Source organism: Mytilus trossulus, chromosome 1 (genome assembly GCF_036588685.1).
Source record: "Mytilus trossulus isolate FHL-02 chromosome 1, PNRI_Mtr1.1.1.hap1, whole genome shotgun sequence".
NCBI lineage: Eukaryota > Metazoa > Mollusca > Bivalvia > Mytilida > Mytilidae > Mytilus > Mytilus trossulus.
In genome coordinates this window covers 97,192,285-97,210,801 of record NC_086373.1, presented here as the reverse complement: position 1 = coordinate 97,210,801, position 18,517 = coordinate 97,192,285, and the positions used below count along the sequence as shown (strand labels likewise).

At 32.3% G+C, this 18,517-nt stretch overlaps 1 protein-coding gene across 1 annotated transcript; it reads left to right on the top strand.

The window, feature by feature from the left end:
• Window positions 1-570: 570 nt before the first annotated feature.
• LOC134692267 (FGGY carbohydrate kinase domain-containing protein-like) lies at window positions 571-18,253 on the top strand. Its single transcript, XM_063552720.1, has 16 exons — window positions 571-651; window positions 4,340-4,529; window positions 6,382-6,499; window positions 7,389-7,540; window positions 8,083-8,168; window positions 8,507-8,634; window positions 9,281-9,409; window positions 10,329-10,426; window positions 12,054-12,161; window positions 12,951-13,012; window positions 14,230-14,386; window positions 14,826-14,900; window positions 15,616-15,736; window positions 16,039-16,133; window positions 17,170-17,231; window positions 17,839-18,253. The coding sequence occupies exons 2-16, from the start codon at window positions 4,353-4,355 to the stop codon at window positions 17,915-17,917; spliced, it is 1,647 nt and encodes a 548-aa protein (XP_063408790.1). The 5' UTR covers window positions 571-651; window positions 4,340-4,352; the 3' UTR covers window positions 17,918-18,253.
• The last annotated feature ends 264 nt before the right edge of the window (window positions 18,254-18,517 follow it).

The window sequence follows — 18,517 nt, the reverse complement described above, 5'->3', positions numbered from 1 at the left end:
TAAATTGTAATGGTCAGCAAAGTAAGGTCTACAAATAATTCCAATATGACAAAAAAATGTCAATTGACACATCCTTCAATTAGATCTTACTCTACTGAAGATTATTGCTATTTACAGTTTATCTCGAACTATACTAATATTCAAGATATTAACCAAAAACTTCAAGGCTTATCCAAGTTCAGGGGCACTGAGCAATCCAAAATCGTGTTGTTTGATTCCTCTCATGAAAAATTTCAGTGCAGATAGATCTAATTTGACAACGACACCTTTCTAAAACTAAAAATGATGATGGTGGTCAAGTTTTGGTGACTTTGTCTCTGCACTTTCACTTTCACTTTGCACATGTTTCAGAGGATGACAAATGTTGTAAAAGTTAAAGACGACGGCCGACGGACGACAGACGACAAGTGCAGTGATGACAAAAGTTCATTTGGCGCTTTGGACCAGGTGAGCTAAAAAATTATTCCGTTCAGAACATAAACTGGAATAAATAATAAATTTGTTTATTAAAGTGTCACATATGAATCCTCTTGTGTTTTTAAACGCTTCGAGATATGAACAAAATGTAGGTCGAGAACAAGCTGATAAATAAACTACAGCAGTTTAGATAGTTACTCTCCCCTTCTCACTCTGAGCCCCATCACAAAACAGGTATTTTTCATATAATCACCTTGAAATGTGTCTTTTTCTTGCACTTACAATCAGACGTCCACAATGCAAAATCAGAGCATCAATCTGGAACATTGTTTTCTACTTGGAAATATAACATTTAATAGTTGTCACTTTGATTCTTGGACGGATTACGCCACCATGTCTAGTAACATATGCTATTTGTTATTTACATCTTGAAAATTTGTGGGTACACACAAACCTTTGCAGTTTAAAAAGTTTATAGTCTACCATCCATTAGCAGGGGCAGATCCATGACTTTTGAAAGTCAGATCAATTACTGCAATTATCAATTTTTTTTAGCTCACCTGACCTAAAAGGTGTACATTTTTGTAATCTTTTACAAAACTCTTCTTCTCTGAAATTACTAAGACGAATTGAACCAAACTTGTCCACAATCATCATTAGGGTATCTTTGTTATAAAATGTGTTCGATGACCCTGCCCTTGAACCAAGATGGCCGACATGGCTAAAAATAGGACATGGGGTAAAATGCAATTTTTGGCTCATATCTCTGAAACAAAAGCATTTAAAACAAATCTGATGGAACCAAATTATTCATAAAGTCAATATCTATCTGCCCTGAAATTTTCAGACCAATTAGGCAACTTGTTGTTGGGTTGCTGCCCCTGAATTGAAAATTTTAAGAAAATTTTGCAGCTTTTTGTTATTATAGATAGAGAAAAACTGTAAACAGCAATAATGCACAGCAAAGTTTTTAAAGGATTACAAATAAGTCAACATGACCAAAATGGTCAATTTACCCCTTAAGGAGTTATTGCCCTTTATAGTAAATTTTAAACAATTTCTAAAATTTTGTAATTTTTTATACGACCTTCAAAATTTTCGTCGTATATTGCTATCACGTTGGCGTCGTCGTCTGCGTCGTCGTCGTCGTCGTCGTCGTCCGAATACTTTTAGTTTTCGCACTCTAACTTTAGTAAAAGTGAATATAAATCTATTAAATTTTATCACAAGGTTTATGACCACAAAAGGAAGGTTGGTATTGATTTTGGGAGTTTTGGTCCCAACATTTTAGGAATTAGGGGCCAAAAAGGGCCCAAATAAGCATTTTCTTGGTTTTCGCACTATAACTTTAGTTTAAGTTAATAGAAATCTATGAAATTTTGACACAAGGTTTATGACCACAAAAGAAAGGTTGGGATTGATTTTGGGAGTTTTGGTTTCAACAGTGTAGGAATTAGGGGCCACAAAAGGGCCCAAATAAGCATTATTCTTGGTTTTTGCACAATAACTTTAGTTTAAGTAAATCGAAGATAATGAAATTTAAACACAATGTTTATGACCACAAAAGGAAGGTTGGTATTGATTTTGGGAGTTTAGGTCACAACAGTTTAGGAATTAGGGGCCAAAAAGGGACTCAAATAAGCATTTTTCTTGGTTTTCGCACCATAACTTTAGTATAAGTAAATATAAATCTATGAAATTTAAACACAAGGTTTATGACCATAAAAGGAAGGTTGGTAATGATTTTGGGAGTTTTGGTCTCAACAGTTTAGGAATAAGGGGCCTAAAGGGTCCAAAATTAAACTTTGTTTGATTTCATCAAAATTGAATAATTGGGGTTCTTTGATATGCCGAATCTAACTGTGTATGTAGATTTTTAACTTTTGTCCCTTTTTCAAATTGGTCTACATTAAGGTCCAAAGGGTCCAAAATTAAACTTCGTTTGATTTTGACAAAAAAGTAATCGTTTGGGTTCTTTGATATGCTGAATCTAAAAATGTACTTAGATTCTTGATTATCGGCCCAGTTTTCAAGTTGGTCCAAATCGGGGTCCAAAATTAAACTTTGTTTGATTTCATCAAAAATTGAATAAATGGGGTTCTTTGATATGCCAAATCTAACTGTGTATGTAGATTCCTCATTTTTGGTCTTGTTTTCAAATTGGTCTACATTAAAGTCCAAAGGGTCCAAAATTAAACTTAGTTTGATTTTAACAAAAATTGAAATCTTGGGGTTCTTTGATATGCTGAATCCAAACATGTACTTAGATTTTTGATTATGGGCCCAGTTTTCAAGTTGGTCCAAATCAGGATCTAAAATTATTATATTAAGTTTTGTGCAATAGCAAGTCTTTTCAATTGCACAGTATTGCGCAATGGCAAGAAATATCTTATTGCAAAATATTGTGAAATAGCAATTTTGTTTTTAATTAGAGTTATCTTTCTTTATCCAGAATAGTAAGCAAGAAATATCTAATTGTAAGATTTTTTTTTATTTGGAGTTATCTTTCTTTGTCCAGAATCAACTTAAATCTTTGTTATATATACAATATACAATGTATATTCACTTTTTACTACCAACTGATAAATTAAAATAATCTTTACCATTCAGTGATAACAAGCAGTTTTTTTACATCTTAATATTTTATGATGTATTTAAATGAGTAGTTATTGTTGCAAACTCCATTAGAAATTTTAATTGAGATTAGTTTTGGAATAAGGGAAAGGGGGATGTGATTAAAAAAATTGGGTTCAATTTTCTCATTTGAAATTTCATAAATAAAAAGAAAATTTCTTCAAACATTTTTTTGAGAGGATTAATATTCAACAGCATAGTGAATTGCTCTAAGAGAAAACAAAAATTTTAAGTTCATTAGAACACATTCATTCTGTGTCAGAAACCTATGCTGTGTCAACTATTTAATCACAATCCAAATTTAGAGCTGAATCCAGCTTGAATGTTGTGTCCATACTTGCCCCAACCGTTCAGGGTTCAACCTCTGCGGTCGTATAAAGCTACGCCCTGCGGAGCATCTGGTTGTAAATTATTACAAAATGCTTTCCACTGTCACTTCTGCACCAAGTTCATAATAGATAGAGATAATTGTAAGCAGCAAGAATTTCAGTAAAGTAAGATTTACAAACACATCACCAAAACACAATTTTTGTCATGAATCCATCTGTGTCCTTTGTTTAATATCCACATAGATCAAGGTGAGCCATACAGGCTCTTAATAGCCTCTAGTTCATAATATATGAATTTAAACAATGCATTTTGATAAATGCAACCTGGTAGGGCATTTCATCTGAATGATTTCACCCAACTTTTAAAAATAAGATATGGTACTGTTTCCAAATGAGTTGACTCTCCACCAGATTCTCAAAGGCAGTTTTAGGGGGGTGGAGCCCAGGGGGCCTGCCCCCCCCCCCTTTTTGGGAAAAAATTTGGTTGCTTATATAGGGAATCACTGAAACATTACTGCAGCAGGCCCCCTCTAAGGTCAGTCAGGGGGCCCCCACTTTTGAAAATTTCTGGATCCGCCACTGATTCTGGCTGAGACCAAATGATTGACGTAAACAGGGTAAAACTTAGCAACTTTACAAAACTGTATAGGTCATATATTAACAATGTGAAAAACCCATATTGCATAGCATGCTGTAAAAGCCATGAAAAGGACCTAAAATCCTAAATGGCAAATGAGAAACTGATGACAGATAAATGAACAGAAATACAAGAAGATGGAACAAAAAAGAGATTCTATGTCATGAATTATGTTTTAACCTACAAAGTTGAAGATGAATAAAGACCTAGGTGTAGTTAGACAAAGAAAGATATCTCAAATTCATAAAATTATCTTACAAAGCAATGTTTACTTTTAGCAATCTTTACCCTTCATCATAACAAGCATTTTTAATAATTTCAGTTTCTATGGTAACATGAAATATTATATTGGCGTAGATGTTGGGACAGGGAGTGTTAGATCAGCATTATTTGATAGTCATGGAAATTTGCTAACCATAGTAACAGAGGAAATCAAGATATGGACGCCCTCAGCTGACTATTATGAACAATCATCATCTAATATCTGGAATGCTGTCATTCATACAATAAAGGTACCAGATTAAATTATTTTTAGCCAGAAAAATATTGGGTTGACATATTTTTTTTCCTGGTCTGTTTGTGGAGATGACTTTTTTTTTGTCTTGAGGTATAATCTGAAGATGTGTAGTGTATATATTGTATGTTGTCAAAACCATACTAAACTTTTTCTACAAGATATGAAAATAGGTATTGATTTGACAGCAGTTTTATCTTTCCTTTAAGAATGTTATATTAAAATAAGATTCCTTTGGATTCTAATGATTGTCACAGTTACCCTCCAGGGTATTGATAGTCTTATTATCCAATTATTTTCTTCATTTTTTCAGATAAGTTTGCTTTGACTTCTCCTGAAATGCATATTGCAGTCATTGATTAGGTATTTTTTAATCTCTGTGAAGTTTCCACTTCAATTAACTTAGTTGCTTTCAATTAAAAGAGAAGATGTACAAAAATATGTTATGCAACGCAGGCTGGATGTCTATAACTGATAACTGGTAACAGAGAAAAAAATCAACCTTCACATAGACTAATCTAACTGGTATAGACATGCTTAACTGTGTAGATAATTGACAGTGATATATATATAATTGTTTGTTGTTAAATTTTTAACCAGATTTTGGTGACAAAAATGTCGGTTATTGATTTGGGGATGTACGGCGGTCAGGCAGTCGGGCGTGCGGCAACTAAATGTTGTCCGTGCAATTACTCATTAAAACCTTTCAACCAAATGTTGTCCGTGCAATAACTCATTAAAACCTTTCAACCAAAGCTTTTAAATTTTATTATGGTGTTACTGACAACAAAATGAAGGTCAAGTTCAATAATGACGATTTAGACTTTTACCGTTAAGGAGTTACAGTTCTTGAAAGATTAAAAAAAGGTGTTTCCAGTCGTGTATGTGCATTAACTCATGAACTGTTCAACCAAAGCTTTTCAAATTTTGATATGTTGTAACTGATGACAAAATGGAGGTCAAGTTTAATAATGTTGATTTTGACTTTTACTGTTTAGGATTTATGGTTCTTGAAAGATAAAAAAATGGCGTTTCCATTTATGTTGTTGCATTTACTCATGAACCATTCAACCTAAGCTTTTTAAATTTTAATATGTTGATACTGATGATGAAATGGAGGTCAAATTTGATATTGACGATTTTCACTTGCACTCACGACTGTTCATCAGTTATGGTTCTTGTGATATTGCCAGGACAAAAATAAATGTTAATAAATCTGCTTTGCTGTCGTTGTGACAGCCTCTTGTTCTGTAATCAAACATATTTTGCCTCAAAGATCCCCTTGAAACAAAGGTATTTAAAATACAATGAAGAGCTTTTTCAGAAAGTTTTGGTCCAATTTATCATTTTATTCATTACAGTTTATACCATTACTTTGTTAGCCATCCCTGAATCAGAAAATGTTTGTGTCTTGGAATTCAATATTAACCAGGGAAATAATAACCAACTACAGTAAACAATTTGAAAGTACAAAAATTTTACATTTTTTCTGAAGCATTTTTTACAAGCAAAACTAGAATTTTTAAAATGTTTGATATTGCCACAAGATTCTTCTTAATTCTGCTGGAGTTGTCTCCCATCTCATATGGATACATAATTATGGGGGAATATATGGTTACAAATGCTGGTACAATGTTGTTGTATAGGGTTCTGTATGGGTTTCACCCATCACATATTGTTGTTATTGAAACACTATTATTGCAACCTGTTGACTAGATTGGAAGAACATGGTGTGAAACATAAAACAAAACAAAACAATAAATAGATTTACAAATGTACATGTATACTATTATTTGAGAAGGGTTTTGTGTTAATTGCTCAGTATTTTGACATGCTTATGTTCATTACAGAAAATCATATCAGATTCTGGAGTGAGAAAAGAAGAAATAGGAGGAATAGGTTTTGATGCGACATGTTCATTAGTAGTGATTGGTGAAAATGATAGTCCTGTTACAGTTAGTCCTTCAGGTAATGTACAAAGTTATATAAAAACTAGTCCTTCATGTAATATACAAAGTTGTATAAAAACTAGTCCTTCAGGTAGTGAACATAGTGGTATATGTACTAAATAATTATGTAGCAGCTTATCCTTCAGATGAGTTTCCCCCTAAATTCAAGGGAGTCAGTTATTATTATTTTACAAATATTTTATGTCATTTTGAAGGTTTTCCCACCTCATTTATACTATTTATAGATACAAACTATCACTTGGTTTCAAGTAGATATGTTAGAAATAGACTATTTCACAACAATGGAACAACTTTGGCAAAGTGGAAACAATATCATTTCAATTTTAAGTATGATATTAAGCCTAAGCTATTTATACATAACTATTGAAAAATCAAATATGCCCTTAATTTATTACCAAGCAGAACATTTGATCATTTTAAAAAGGGAGGGAGAATTTACCAAGGTGCAATGCAAAAATATAATGAAAAAAACGAAAAAAAAACGACCATGGCTGGAGAAAAAGACAAATGACAAGTCTCTGAAACAAAACACAGAAAACTAAATTGAGCAACATTGACCCTAACAAAAACTGAAGATGAAATATGGTGCTCCTGAACAATAACCAGTTCCTGCACAACTGGAATTGAATGCATTATCATATACAGAAATTTCAGTTTTATCAATATGAAACAGTGTGAATGAAGCACATTGTATATATTATGTAGTAGCCAGTAAGTTGTGGACTACTGTTGACATATTGTATCACCAATGAAACATGTGGAGATATCTTTTAATGAGGTATAAAGCAACATTTTGAAATCATGTGACAGATTCTTCACCAGTAATCATACTATATATGGAAAATATTTAATGTTACTTATTATTAAGTTGTTTTTTAATGTTTTAGGTAAAGCTGAATGTAACATAATAATGTGGATGGACCATAGAGCTGTGGATCAAACTGAGAGGATTAATTCCACACAACATTCTGTGTTAAAGAACACTGGAGGTCAGATCAGTGTAGAAATGGAACCACCCAAACTGTTGTGGTTAAAAGAGGTTATTAAGCAGTAGACTCATTCATTTGATCTATTACAAAAGATCACAAATTTATTAACAAAATTTTGAATTTTTGGCTGACTTATGTTAAGGTGTTTCATTCATTGTCTTTTGATGGATAATATCACTGATATTCCAAATTGTTGTTAATGTGGATTTACAGGGAAGGTAATGTAAAAATAATAATTCATTATTTGTTGTGTGCACTGAAAATTCTTACAAAAGTTGGAAATAGAATAGTTTTTTTTTTTTTACCATATATCAACTTTTTGAACATCTGACATTTCTGCCAGTTATCAATCACCATCAATTCTATAGAAATAGACAATGTTAGAAGCAAAAGAGTGGATCCACTCTACTAATAATTAATATTGATTTTTTTTGCGTGCTCTTGGTGTAACGTGAGAAAGAGAAAAGCCACAATAGTCATTAAAGCAATAATAGCAACATGTTGTAGGTAGCATTTGATATCATAGAATCAGAAGAATTTTTATAGATTTTAAATTAATACATGTATAAAGATATATTATTGTGTATTACAGAATTTACCTGATACCTGGAAAAGGGCTACACACTTTTTTGATTTAGCAGATTATTTAACTTGGAAAGCTACAGGAAATCTAACTAGGTTAGATAATGAATCTTGTTTATATGATACCAATCTGAAAAATACTGAAATTGCAACTTCTTTACAGAGGTGTGGGTTTTTTATAAACACTTTTGTAAAAAAAAGTGCTAATCCAGCACTGGAGACATTGTAAAATATTTGTTTTAGTGTTTATATTTTAGAAAGTAATGACCTAGGAAAAATGTTCAGTAAATATAAGCTGAGTAAAAAAAGTACTAAAAATCTGCAATAAGACTTTTTTGATGAGAAAGCACCATTTTATATCTTACAAGTAGTATAACTCTGTGAGAGCAATTCATGTTGGGGAAGCACCTTATCATAGTTTAATATTTGGACAGGTCATTATGTTGTCTGACATGTAAATGGACATACCAAGCTGATGACCAAGGTCACAGGGGTTGGAATGATGAATTCTGGGCAATGATAGGACTTGATGATTTTGTAAAGGAAAAATATCAAAGGTGTGGTAAGTTTTGTTGTTTAGTTTCTGTCATTTGTATGTAATATTATGCTTAAAAGATAACTCACAATTACCTGAGTTGAAATTTTTACAGTCTCAATCAGGGGTCACCACACTTTGGAATTATAGGGGGAGAAGTGACTTCTCCCTGGCAGCCAAACACAGAGAAGTGAAGACCCAACAAGGAGACTTCTCAGAGAAGTGAATTCCAATAGGCAGACTTCAAGGAAAATTGGAGGATCAAGTTGATACATTTTAAGATTATTTTTTTTAAGACTCTATACTTTTTTGTTATTTTTCTAAGCATTTTTGAATGACAACTTTAGCTGAGAACAGTAAACAGGCAAATTTTGTTTACATCAATTTAATGTGAAATTAACGTGAAATTAATATATTTTTCATGTGAGCATAATTTGGCTGTGAACTATATGAAATTACTGTATATGATAGAGATTTGGTCAAGTTGAAATATTATTCTGACACTTGCTTCTTTAGATAACATGGAATATTTTTAAATATCATTTTGTCAATTTATATGGTGAACTTAAATCTAAAGTGTGTTATTATGTGGTTTACAAAGGATCTACTCTCAAGGAAAAGTATAATCAGATAATGACAGAATCTGATTTAATTTTACATGCTTTATTAAAAGGAAATGATGTCAAGTTACCTGGTGATGTCTGTGGACAAGGATTGACCACTGAGGCAGCAAAACAGCTTGGACTGGTTCCTGGCACTGCAGTTGGAACTTCTATCATTGATGCACATGCTGGTGTCTTAGGTACTATATCTTTTTCAATTATTATTATTTATTAGAATTCATGTCCAAATTCTGTTTAGTTTAAACATATTTATTTATAGTGGATTGGGAAACAAGTTTTGCAACTTATATTTATCCCTTTCCACTATGTATGTACTCGAGATTCGCCAATTTAGACGCACCCCTTGATTGACTGCAAGGGTACAGTGGATCTTTGTACACTCCCTACTTACTTTGCGGGTGCGAGTGCTGCCTTGTAGCGGCATTAGCCTGCTCTTTTTCGAAATCTACAAGGGTGTCTTTAATGTGCAAGAGATATGACTCTCTCTTAACACGGGTCAGCCATTTATCGTCCCCTTCCTATGGACTAACATCGTTTCCTCAAGACCATACTTGCCAATGGTGTCACGGGAGAGCCAAAAAATTGAGTTCCTGAAATTTTCATCCCGAACAGGAATCGAACCAGGAACCTTTGTGTTAGTAGTCTGATGCACTAACCACTACACCATGGCTCTCTATGAAAGCTCTGTTTTAAGGGTAATGATCAAATTACCAGGTGAAGTCCATGAGCTTTTACAAAATATAGACCTCTATGATATATTTCTTTAATGAATTACTGTATATAAAGTTGAAACACAAAATCAGTTTCACTGAAGACAAGCTCCCTTGCAATATGTCCCATTATATATTTAACATAGTGGTCGATTCCATAACAGACTCCCTTGATACTGACAATTTTTTAGTTGTTCTATATTTGTTTATATTATTTTTAGTTGCACCAAAGGATACTTTTAATGCCAGATGCTAACATTAGTGTTGAATTAACTTGTTTGAAAACTGACTTTGATTGCAATATTGATAAAAATGTTTACCAAAATATATTTATATATAAACCCCTAATGAAATGTTACATAGTTAATATAATTTTCTATTTTGCCAGGTTGTGTTGGTTGTATAGCAGAAGATGAACACTTTACCGTGCCAGACATAACTTCAAGGATGACCATGATCTGTGGAACTTCTACTTGCCACATGATTGTAGGTTTAAAAGTATTTCGTACAGTTTCATTACTTTCCTTAAAGGAGTAGGTCAATAAGGCCATAAAATTGCCCCCTCATTTAGCTTAAATTTAAAATTAGGATTTATTGACCAATATTACACTGAATCATTGCTAATACAGTGACTAGATAAGAAATAAGTATATTAGTTGACAATTTACGTTCATGCATTTTATTCATGACGTCACAAATAGTAATTGTTTTGATTTTTTTCGAAAAATCAATGAAAATCAATAAATTTCCATTAATTATTAGACAGGAAACAAAGAGCACATACTTCACAAAAAAAATATTTGAATATAATGTTTGTAATGACATTTTACATGTCCAGCTTGAATATTTAGTTTGTCTACCCCTGCACTCTATATTTCCTGGTCCTAAATTTGGCAGAAATCTGGCTGATTTTGTAAAATTTCGCCAAAATCCTTACTTTTGGCCTAATTTTGTTGTAAAAATGAACGCTTAAGAAAAAAACTTTGACAGAAATAGTTCTATATAACGTTCTCACATGTCTTCAAGTCAACTTAAAACATTTTTCATCCTGTAACATTGAACTTAATAATTGGGGCCAAATATGGCCCTTATCTAACTACTCCTTTTGCATACCTGTCAACCTCTGAAAATGAAAAGTCAGGTCATGACCTGCATTGAGAAAAAAAATCTCAGGTCATAACACGTACGACATTTTGCGGGCTCAATTGAAGAACAAAAATATGTTTACATATAATTTATATAGTCAATATGTATATGAAACAGTTAGAACATGTATACAAGTTTATTTCAGACTATTGTTATATTCCATAGTAGCAGACTTGGCATTCTTTAAAAGAACTGCACTTGGTTTCAGTTCATAGCAATGCAAATGTGTATTCATTTTACAAGAAAGAAGAGCACACAGTGTATCCTTATAAAGATCAGCCCTAAACTCTGTAGCTATTTTCTTTACTAAAGAAAATGCCCTCTCACTGTCTGCATTGCTGTTTGGCAAAACCAGTAATGTTTTAGCAAGTTTTGACAAAACAAAAAATCTTGGCTTGTTAAGAAAAATGTCATGCAACTTGGACATTTCTCCCCAAAATGTACCAATGTCAGTTTCAGGGGAAGTGCAAAGTGGAAGTTCATCTAATGGGGTCAACTGATAGTCACTGAACTCATCTTGTAGCCTGTTGAAAATATCGTTACGTAGCTCAGGTTAACAGTCCTACATTTTGACTTTTGGTTACATTGAAAAAGACCGATAAAACCGAAGGTCGTATTACTTCTAAATACCGGAAACAATTCCTGTCAGAAATCCGGGTAAACGGGTAATGTTAGAAATTCCCGGGACCTGCCGGGTAAAGAAAAACTCCCGGGTGAGAAGTGAAAATAACGGGTGTCACCCGCAAAAAACGGGTGAGTTGACAGGTATGCTTTTGGTGTCCTATAAAATTTAAAAGTATTGTTTTAAAGAGAAACCACTTTTTTTTACTTTATGATCCACAACTTATAAATTGAATTAATATTTAAATTTTATTAGCCAGTTGCTGAAAAAATCTAAATACATTTTGTATATTGAATTAGGATATTTCCAGAATTTAAAATTTTAAGATATATTTTTATTTTAAAGATGAGTCAAGAAGCCATATTTGTACCTGGTGTGTGGGGACCATATTATTCACCAATATTACCAGGCTTGTGGAGCGCTGAAGGTGGACAAACAGCTGCTGGCAAACTGGTTAGAATATAGAGCATTCTTCAGTGTCTATCTTCTCAGTATTCTGATGCCCTTTAGAAGATTTGGTGTGGATCGCTACTATTTTTATGCCCCACCTATGATAGTAGAGGGGCATTATGTTTTCTGGTTTGTGCCTCCGTTCGTCTGTCTGTGCGTCTGTTCGCTTCAGGTTAAAGTTTTTGGTCAAGGTAGTTTTTGAAGAAGTTGAAGTCCAATCAACTTGAAACTTAGTACCGGTACACATATTCCCCATGATATGATCTTTCTAATTTTAATGCCAAATTATAGTTTTGACCTCAATTTCATGGTCTACTGAACATAGAAAATGATAGTGCGAAGTTCAGGTTAAAGTTTTTGGTCAAGGTAGTTTTTGATGAAGTTAAAGTTACATCAACTTGAAACTTAGTACACATGTTCCCCTATGATATGATTTTTCTAATTTTAATTCCAAATTAAAGTTTTGACCCCAATTTTCACAGTCCACTGAACATAGAAAATGATAGTGCGAGTGGGACATCCGTGTACTATGGACACATTCTTGTTTTTTCTCTGTTAAATTTATTAACAATTTGGACAATTAAATGCATGATTTAAAGTCGTATAGATAAATGTAATATTAAAAACAACTTATTGGTTGTGTTAACTTCTAGATATAAAAAGAAGATGTGGTATGAGACAACTGAGTGGCGAATTGGTTTCATTACCTTCAATGTTCTCTTCAATTAGCTGATTGATTAATGGTACTTAAAACAAGGGATATGTATGCATTTTTGAATATAATCTTTTCAGATAGACTTCATTGTGGAAACCCATCCTGCTTATGGAAAGTTAAAGGGAACAGCATCAGACGGGTATGCATTATTTATTAATATTAAAGTGTATAGAATTAACATATTAATTTCACCCAAGACTTATTTCTTGTTGGTGTTATTTTGTCTCATGAAATTCCTTATATTCTCAATTTAAATAGTTATTTTAATAATTTTGAAATTGAAAGTAGCGGGACATTAGTAAAAAACATAACATAACAGTGAAAAATTAACACCTAGAGCTCTGTGGTATTCAGTATTTAGCTGGTATTCATGCAAGATTCTAATAATGCTGGGAATGTAAAGAGATGATTAAGATCTGAGTGAGATAGAGAAAAGAGACTTCTACACAAATTATTAATGATAAGAATCTGGCATAAAGTAAGTGATTACCAGTAGATATTTTTTTTTCAGCAATAGAAAATCAACTTGACTGACTGAGCTTTATCATGACAAGTTACAGGTCAAGTTCCATTTTCACGATTTTAGTTTTTTTTTTAATTAACTTTGACCACTGAATCACGAAAATGAGGTCAAGGTCAGATGACACCTGTCAGTTGGACATGTTCTGACCTTGACCTCATTTTATTGGTTCAGTGTTCTAAGTTAAGTTTTTGAGTTTTGGTCTGATTTTCTTGCACTGTATGCAATAGGTCTTCTTTATTTGGTGTAAAGAAATTTTTTAAGATGTATATGTCAGTCTCACAGGTTTTATTTGACCTTGACTTTTGACAGTTCACTGCCAAGGGTAAGGTTTTGTGTTTTGGTCTGTTTTTCTTAAACTTTAAGCAATAGGTCATCTACATTTGATGTATGGAAGGATTGTAAACTGAACATGTCTGCCTGACATGGTTCATTTGACCTTGACCTAATTTTCATGTTTCATTGGTCACTGTTTAGTTTTCTTGGTTTAGTCTGTTTCTTAGAATCTATGAGCAATATGTCAACTATATTTAGTGTATTGAATGATTGTAAGGTGTACATGTATTTCTCCTTTACGTTTATATGACCTTGGCCTCATTTTCTTGGATCATGTTTAGTAAATGTGATAGTTGTAGTAAAGATATATATTTAGGACTATCAACAATATCTCAACAATCAGCAAGACATTTCAGCGTGTGCACTCTTATCTGTATATAGATATTGAAAAATATCATCTGCTTGACACAATGTGCAGAGACTGATATTTAATGCTATCAAATGTTCAGAAAGCCAACCATCTTTGCTTCTTTATATTTTATTTTGTTTATGCATTTCAGAAAGGTACATATACATGAAGTACTAGAAGAAAGATTAATACAGTTAACAAATGAACACAAAGTCTCTTCAATGTCACAGCTAACAAAACATCTACATATCTGGCCTGATTTCCATGGTAACAGATCTCCTCTGTCGGATCCATCTTTAAAAGGAATGGTTAGTGCATTTTTTACCTATCTTTGTCACAAAAGAAATTATTGTTAATAATCCCAGTTTGGAAAGGCACAAAAACTGTTTCAAGGTAATTTGTTGATTTAGTCTTAACTTGATTTCAATTGTTTTTTGAAATCTCCTAATAATTTATTTTACATGTGGAAAATTTCAGACAAAAGTTATATGTGTGATTATATAATAATTATATATCTATGTTTTAAAACAAGACAATGACCAAGCAATAAACTCATATGACTGTTCTGCTTCTATAAGTTTCAAATTAATTAAAATCCAACCAAAAATGACCTCATTAAAAATATTTCTTTGAATTAAATAGTGGCGAAGAATACTTGTGTCAGTTCACTCTTTATTTGATAATGATATGACCTTTAATTTTGTTTTAATAAGAATGATATTATATCATTCAGATTTTGTATTTCAGGTCAGTGGATTGACCCTGTCATCAGATATGGATGATTTGGCAGTAAAGTATCTAGCAACAGTACAAGCACTTGCTGTAGGTAATAACTAGCAAGTTTTGCAAACAAAGTTTATATGAATTTATTGTTTTTGTTGAAACTAGGCATTATAATGCACTATAAAAATGTAATTATAAAAAAGAAGATATGGTATGATTGCCAATGAGACAACTGTCCACAAGAGACCAAAATGACACAGACATTAACAACTATAGGTCATCATACGGTCTTCAACAATGAGCAAAGCCCATACAATACTCTGTTTTATACCTTTCATTCTTAATCTTTGAAATGATAACATCAAACTTTGCAATGTTTTAAAGAACTTCTGATCTCCAACAACAGAAAAATATCATGTCCCAGAAAATTGAGGGCATAAATGTCCTATATTCCTGTGATAAAAAGTGTTTAAATATTTCATAATAACCAGAAATCTAGACAATATTCATTTATATATAAGGTTTGATATTTACACAATGCTACAACTTTATTTAATTTTTCATTTAATTTTACTAAGTTGCATATTTAATTTAGAATCTCTGTGACTGAAAATGTTACAAAGTTTCAACTTTGAATTCTTTTATAAATTTTGACTTGAATGAAAGTAGATACAGTAACAGAAACCCAACAACAGTTAAACTAGAAATATATCTAGAAGACAACACATTGTCTTTGACAATAGTCAGATTTTATTTGTACAAATTTTCCAGATTGAAGGAGGTTTACATGTACTTAACTTGTGCTATGTTTTAGTATGGAACAAGACATATTTTTGATGAATTAGTCAAAAGAGGACACATAATAGAACTGATTTACATATGTGGTGGACTCAGTAAAAACCATGTGTATGTGAAAACACATGTGGATGTTACAGGTGTGTTAATTTAGATTGTATAACATTTGTAAGCAAATGAATATAGCTGAACCAAACTTTAAACATGTTTGTACAATTCTTAAAATGTGATTTTATGTTTATTGTGTGAATCCTCAGTAACACATGTTTGCTTTCTTACAACTAGTTCAACCTTATCAGGAATCAGAAAATTATTATGTTTGAATATGTCATACAATATGTTATTGGTGTATAAAATGACTGTGTAACTTGAAACTTTTCATCCATTTTGTTGTCTTCAAAGAGGAAGTAATCTAATTAACCGTTTTGTATTTTGTTTGTAGGTATTCCTGCTATTCTACCAAATGAAAAAGAATCAGTGTTATTGGGAGCTGCAATACTGGGTGCTAGTGCTTCAGGCAACTTTGCTAATGTACAGGTAAGTATATGTTATTTTGAGCTGCTATGCTTAGAGCTCATGCTCGAGGCAATTTTGATAAGTCACAGGTATGTAGGTGTTATTTGGAGCTCCTATGCTTGAGGCTCATGCTTCAGGCAACTTTAATAATGTACAGGTATCTTGATGTTATTAAGAGCTGCAGCGCTTGGAGCCAATGCATCAGAGAACTTTGATATTGTACAGGTAAGTAGATGTTTTGGAAGCTTCATTGCTTGGAGCTTGTTCTTTTTAACTTTAACAATGTACAGTTGAGTATAAAAGTAATTTTTTTTAGCTACACTGCTTGGAGCTCAGGCTTCAGGCAATTTTAATAATGAACAGTTAAGTAGAATTTATTTGGAGCTCATGCTTTAGGCAATTTAATTAATGTATAGGTAAGTAGATGTTATTGTTGGGAGCTATCATATTTACAGCTCATGCTTTGGACAACTTGGATATTGAACAGGTATAAAGATGGTATTGGGGGCAGCAATGCTGCATGGAGATTGTGCATTTAAGAGCTTCAAGACCAAGAAAGAGCATATGAAGAAACGCATTGTTTAAAATAAAGTGTTTACTATATGACTGATAAATGGACTTTGGCCAAAATATAAGGCTATTTATGTCTTATGCACTGAAAGCAGCATACACAGGCAAATCCCAGGGTACATGGAACCTTTATAAATATATATTTTTGTTTTTTGGTAATAGTTTCATTGATGTTACACTCATATCCTTATCTATTTGATACCTAAATTACTCCAGGTCATGTGCCATGCATTCTTTATCATGCTCCAAGTATACAGTTATATTTGTATATACATAAAACATGATCTGAATAATTTGATTGGGGTGTCTTTGGCACATTTCAGAATCTGTGTAGATTCAAAAATTAGTTTCTATACAAGATTTAACTTATACATTACTGATTTAACTTACTAATTTCTGAAATAGCGTCCTTTATTACCATGGTTTAAATTGTCTGTTTGTCTGTTCAAATGATGCATATTCATATAACAATTATTTTGTATAACAGGATGCAGTAAAAAAGATGGGAGGAAAGGGAAAGTTAATCAAGCCAGATTTACAAGAAAGACAGTATGTATTTTCATCACAGTATATTTCTCATTAATTTATACCCCAGCCTCAAAGGAGGGATATATGGTTTTGTCCTTGTCTACACTAAACACTTGAAACACTAAATGACTAGTTTTCACATTCTTTGCCCATTAACTTCATATCGGAGGAACATTTAATCCCATTGTTATTATGAACTTCAAATTAGAACTTTTTGAAATATATCAAGGTAAATGTTTGCATGCTTCAGTGTATGTTGCTTTTTCTATTTCATATCTCATAATACCCGTGCTTCTCACACATGACAAATTTTTTTATAATTTTTTTTCTAAGAACAATTGGTTAGAGCACCCTGAAATTTGGTATTCAGCCTCATGCTGATATGCTTTCTTTGATGCATTTGCATTTTCTATTTTAAATAACACAGAGGAACACATACATACCAAAAAAAAAAAATAGATAGCGGTAAATGTAAATCTGGTGAAACTTTTGAGTAGTTATTTTCTAATGAGGCCAATAAATTAAGCCAGTATCAATTGAATTACTTCAATTTCTCATAATAAGATTAATAACTACAACACCAATGTTGACATATTCCTTTTTTAACAACAAAATGATCCCATTATAGGTTCCATGATAAGAAGTACCAAGTGTTCCTGAGGATGGTTCAACATCAGAGGGAATACACAGCAATCATGGACGGCTGACAGTAGTTGGTGACTCTTGGCTGGAATTAGATAGTTGTCTAGACTTGGAATTCCTTAAGCCAATGCAGTAATGATTTGTTCAATTTTATAATACAGAATGTAATTATTTGTATTTAAACAGAGATTGGTTCAAGATTAACCAAGAACAATAATAAATGATCTTACTAGGGAAGGACTTTTAATCTGGTTGTTAACCAATAAATTTATAAATCTTTCATGGCAATAATTTGTTATGTTTAATTTTTAATCATGTTATGCAGAATTAATTTATTTATCTGCAATTTTTTTTCATATAATTGTGAATCATGCTTAGCAAAAATAAAGATAAAGCTTTTGTCTCCATCTTTGTTGCTGCATGAAATGACACTTTAAGGGAGGATATAAAAACATTCTGTCACTCTACTGTTTGACCCATGGTTTGACCCATGGTATTTGAAAAATAAACACTTCTCAAATTATCAACTATTTGCAGAAACAAGTGGCCTTTGACCCATAAGCATCCTTTGTGTCAGTAGTGAAATTGGCAATGCTTAGCAACATCCCCCATATCCTGGAAAATTTGAACAAATTTAAGCATTTTTTGCATTTTGGGTTGTTTTA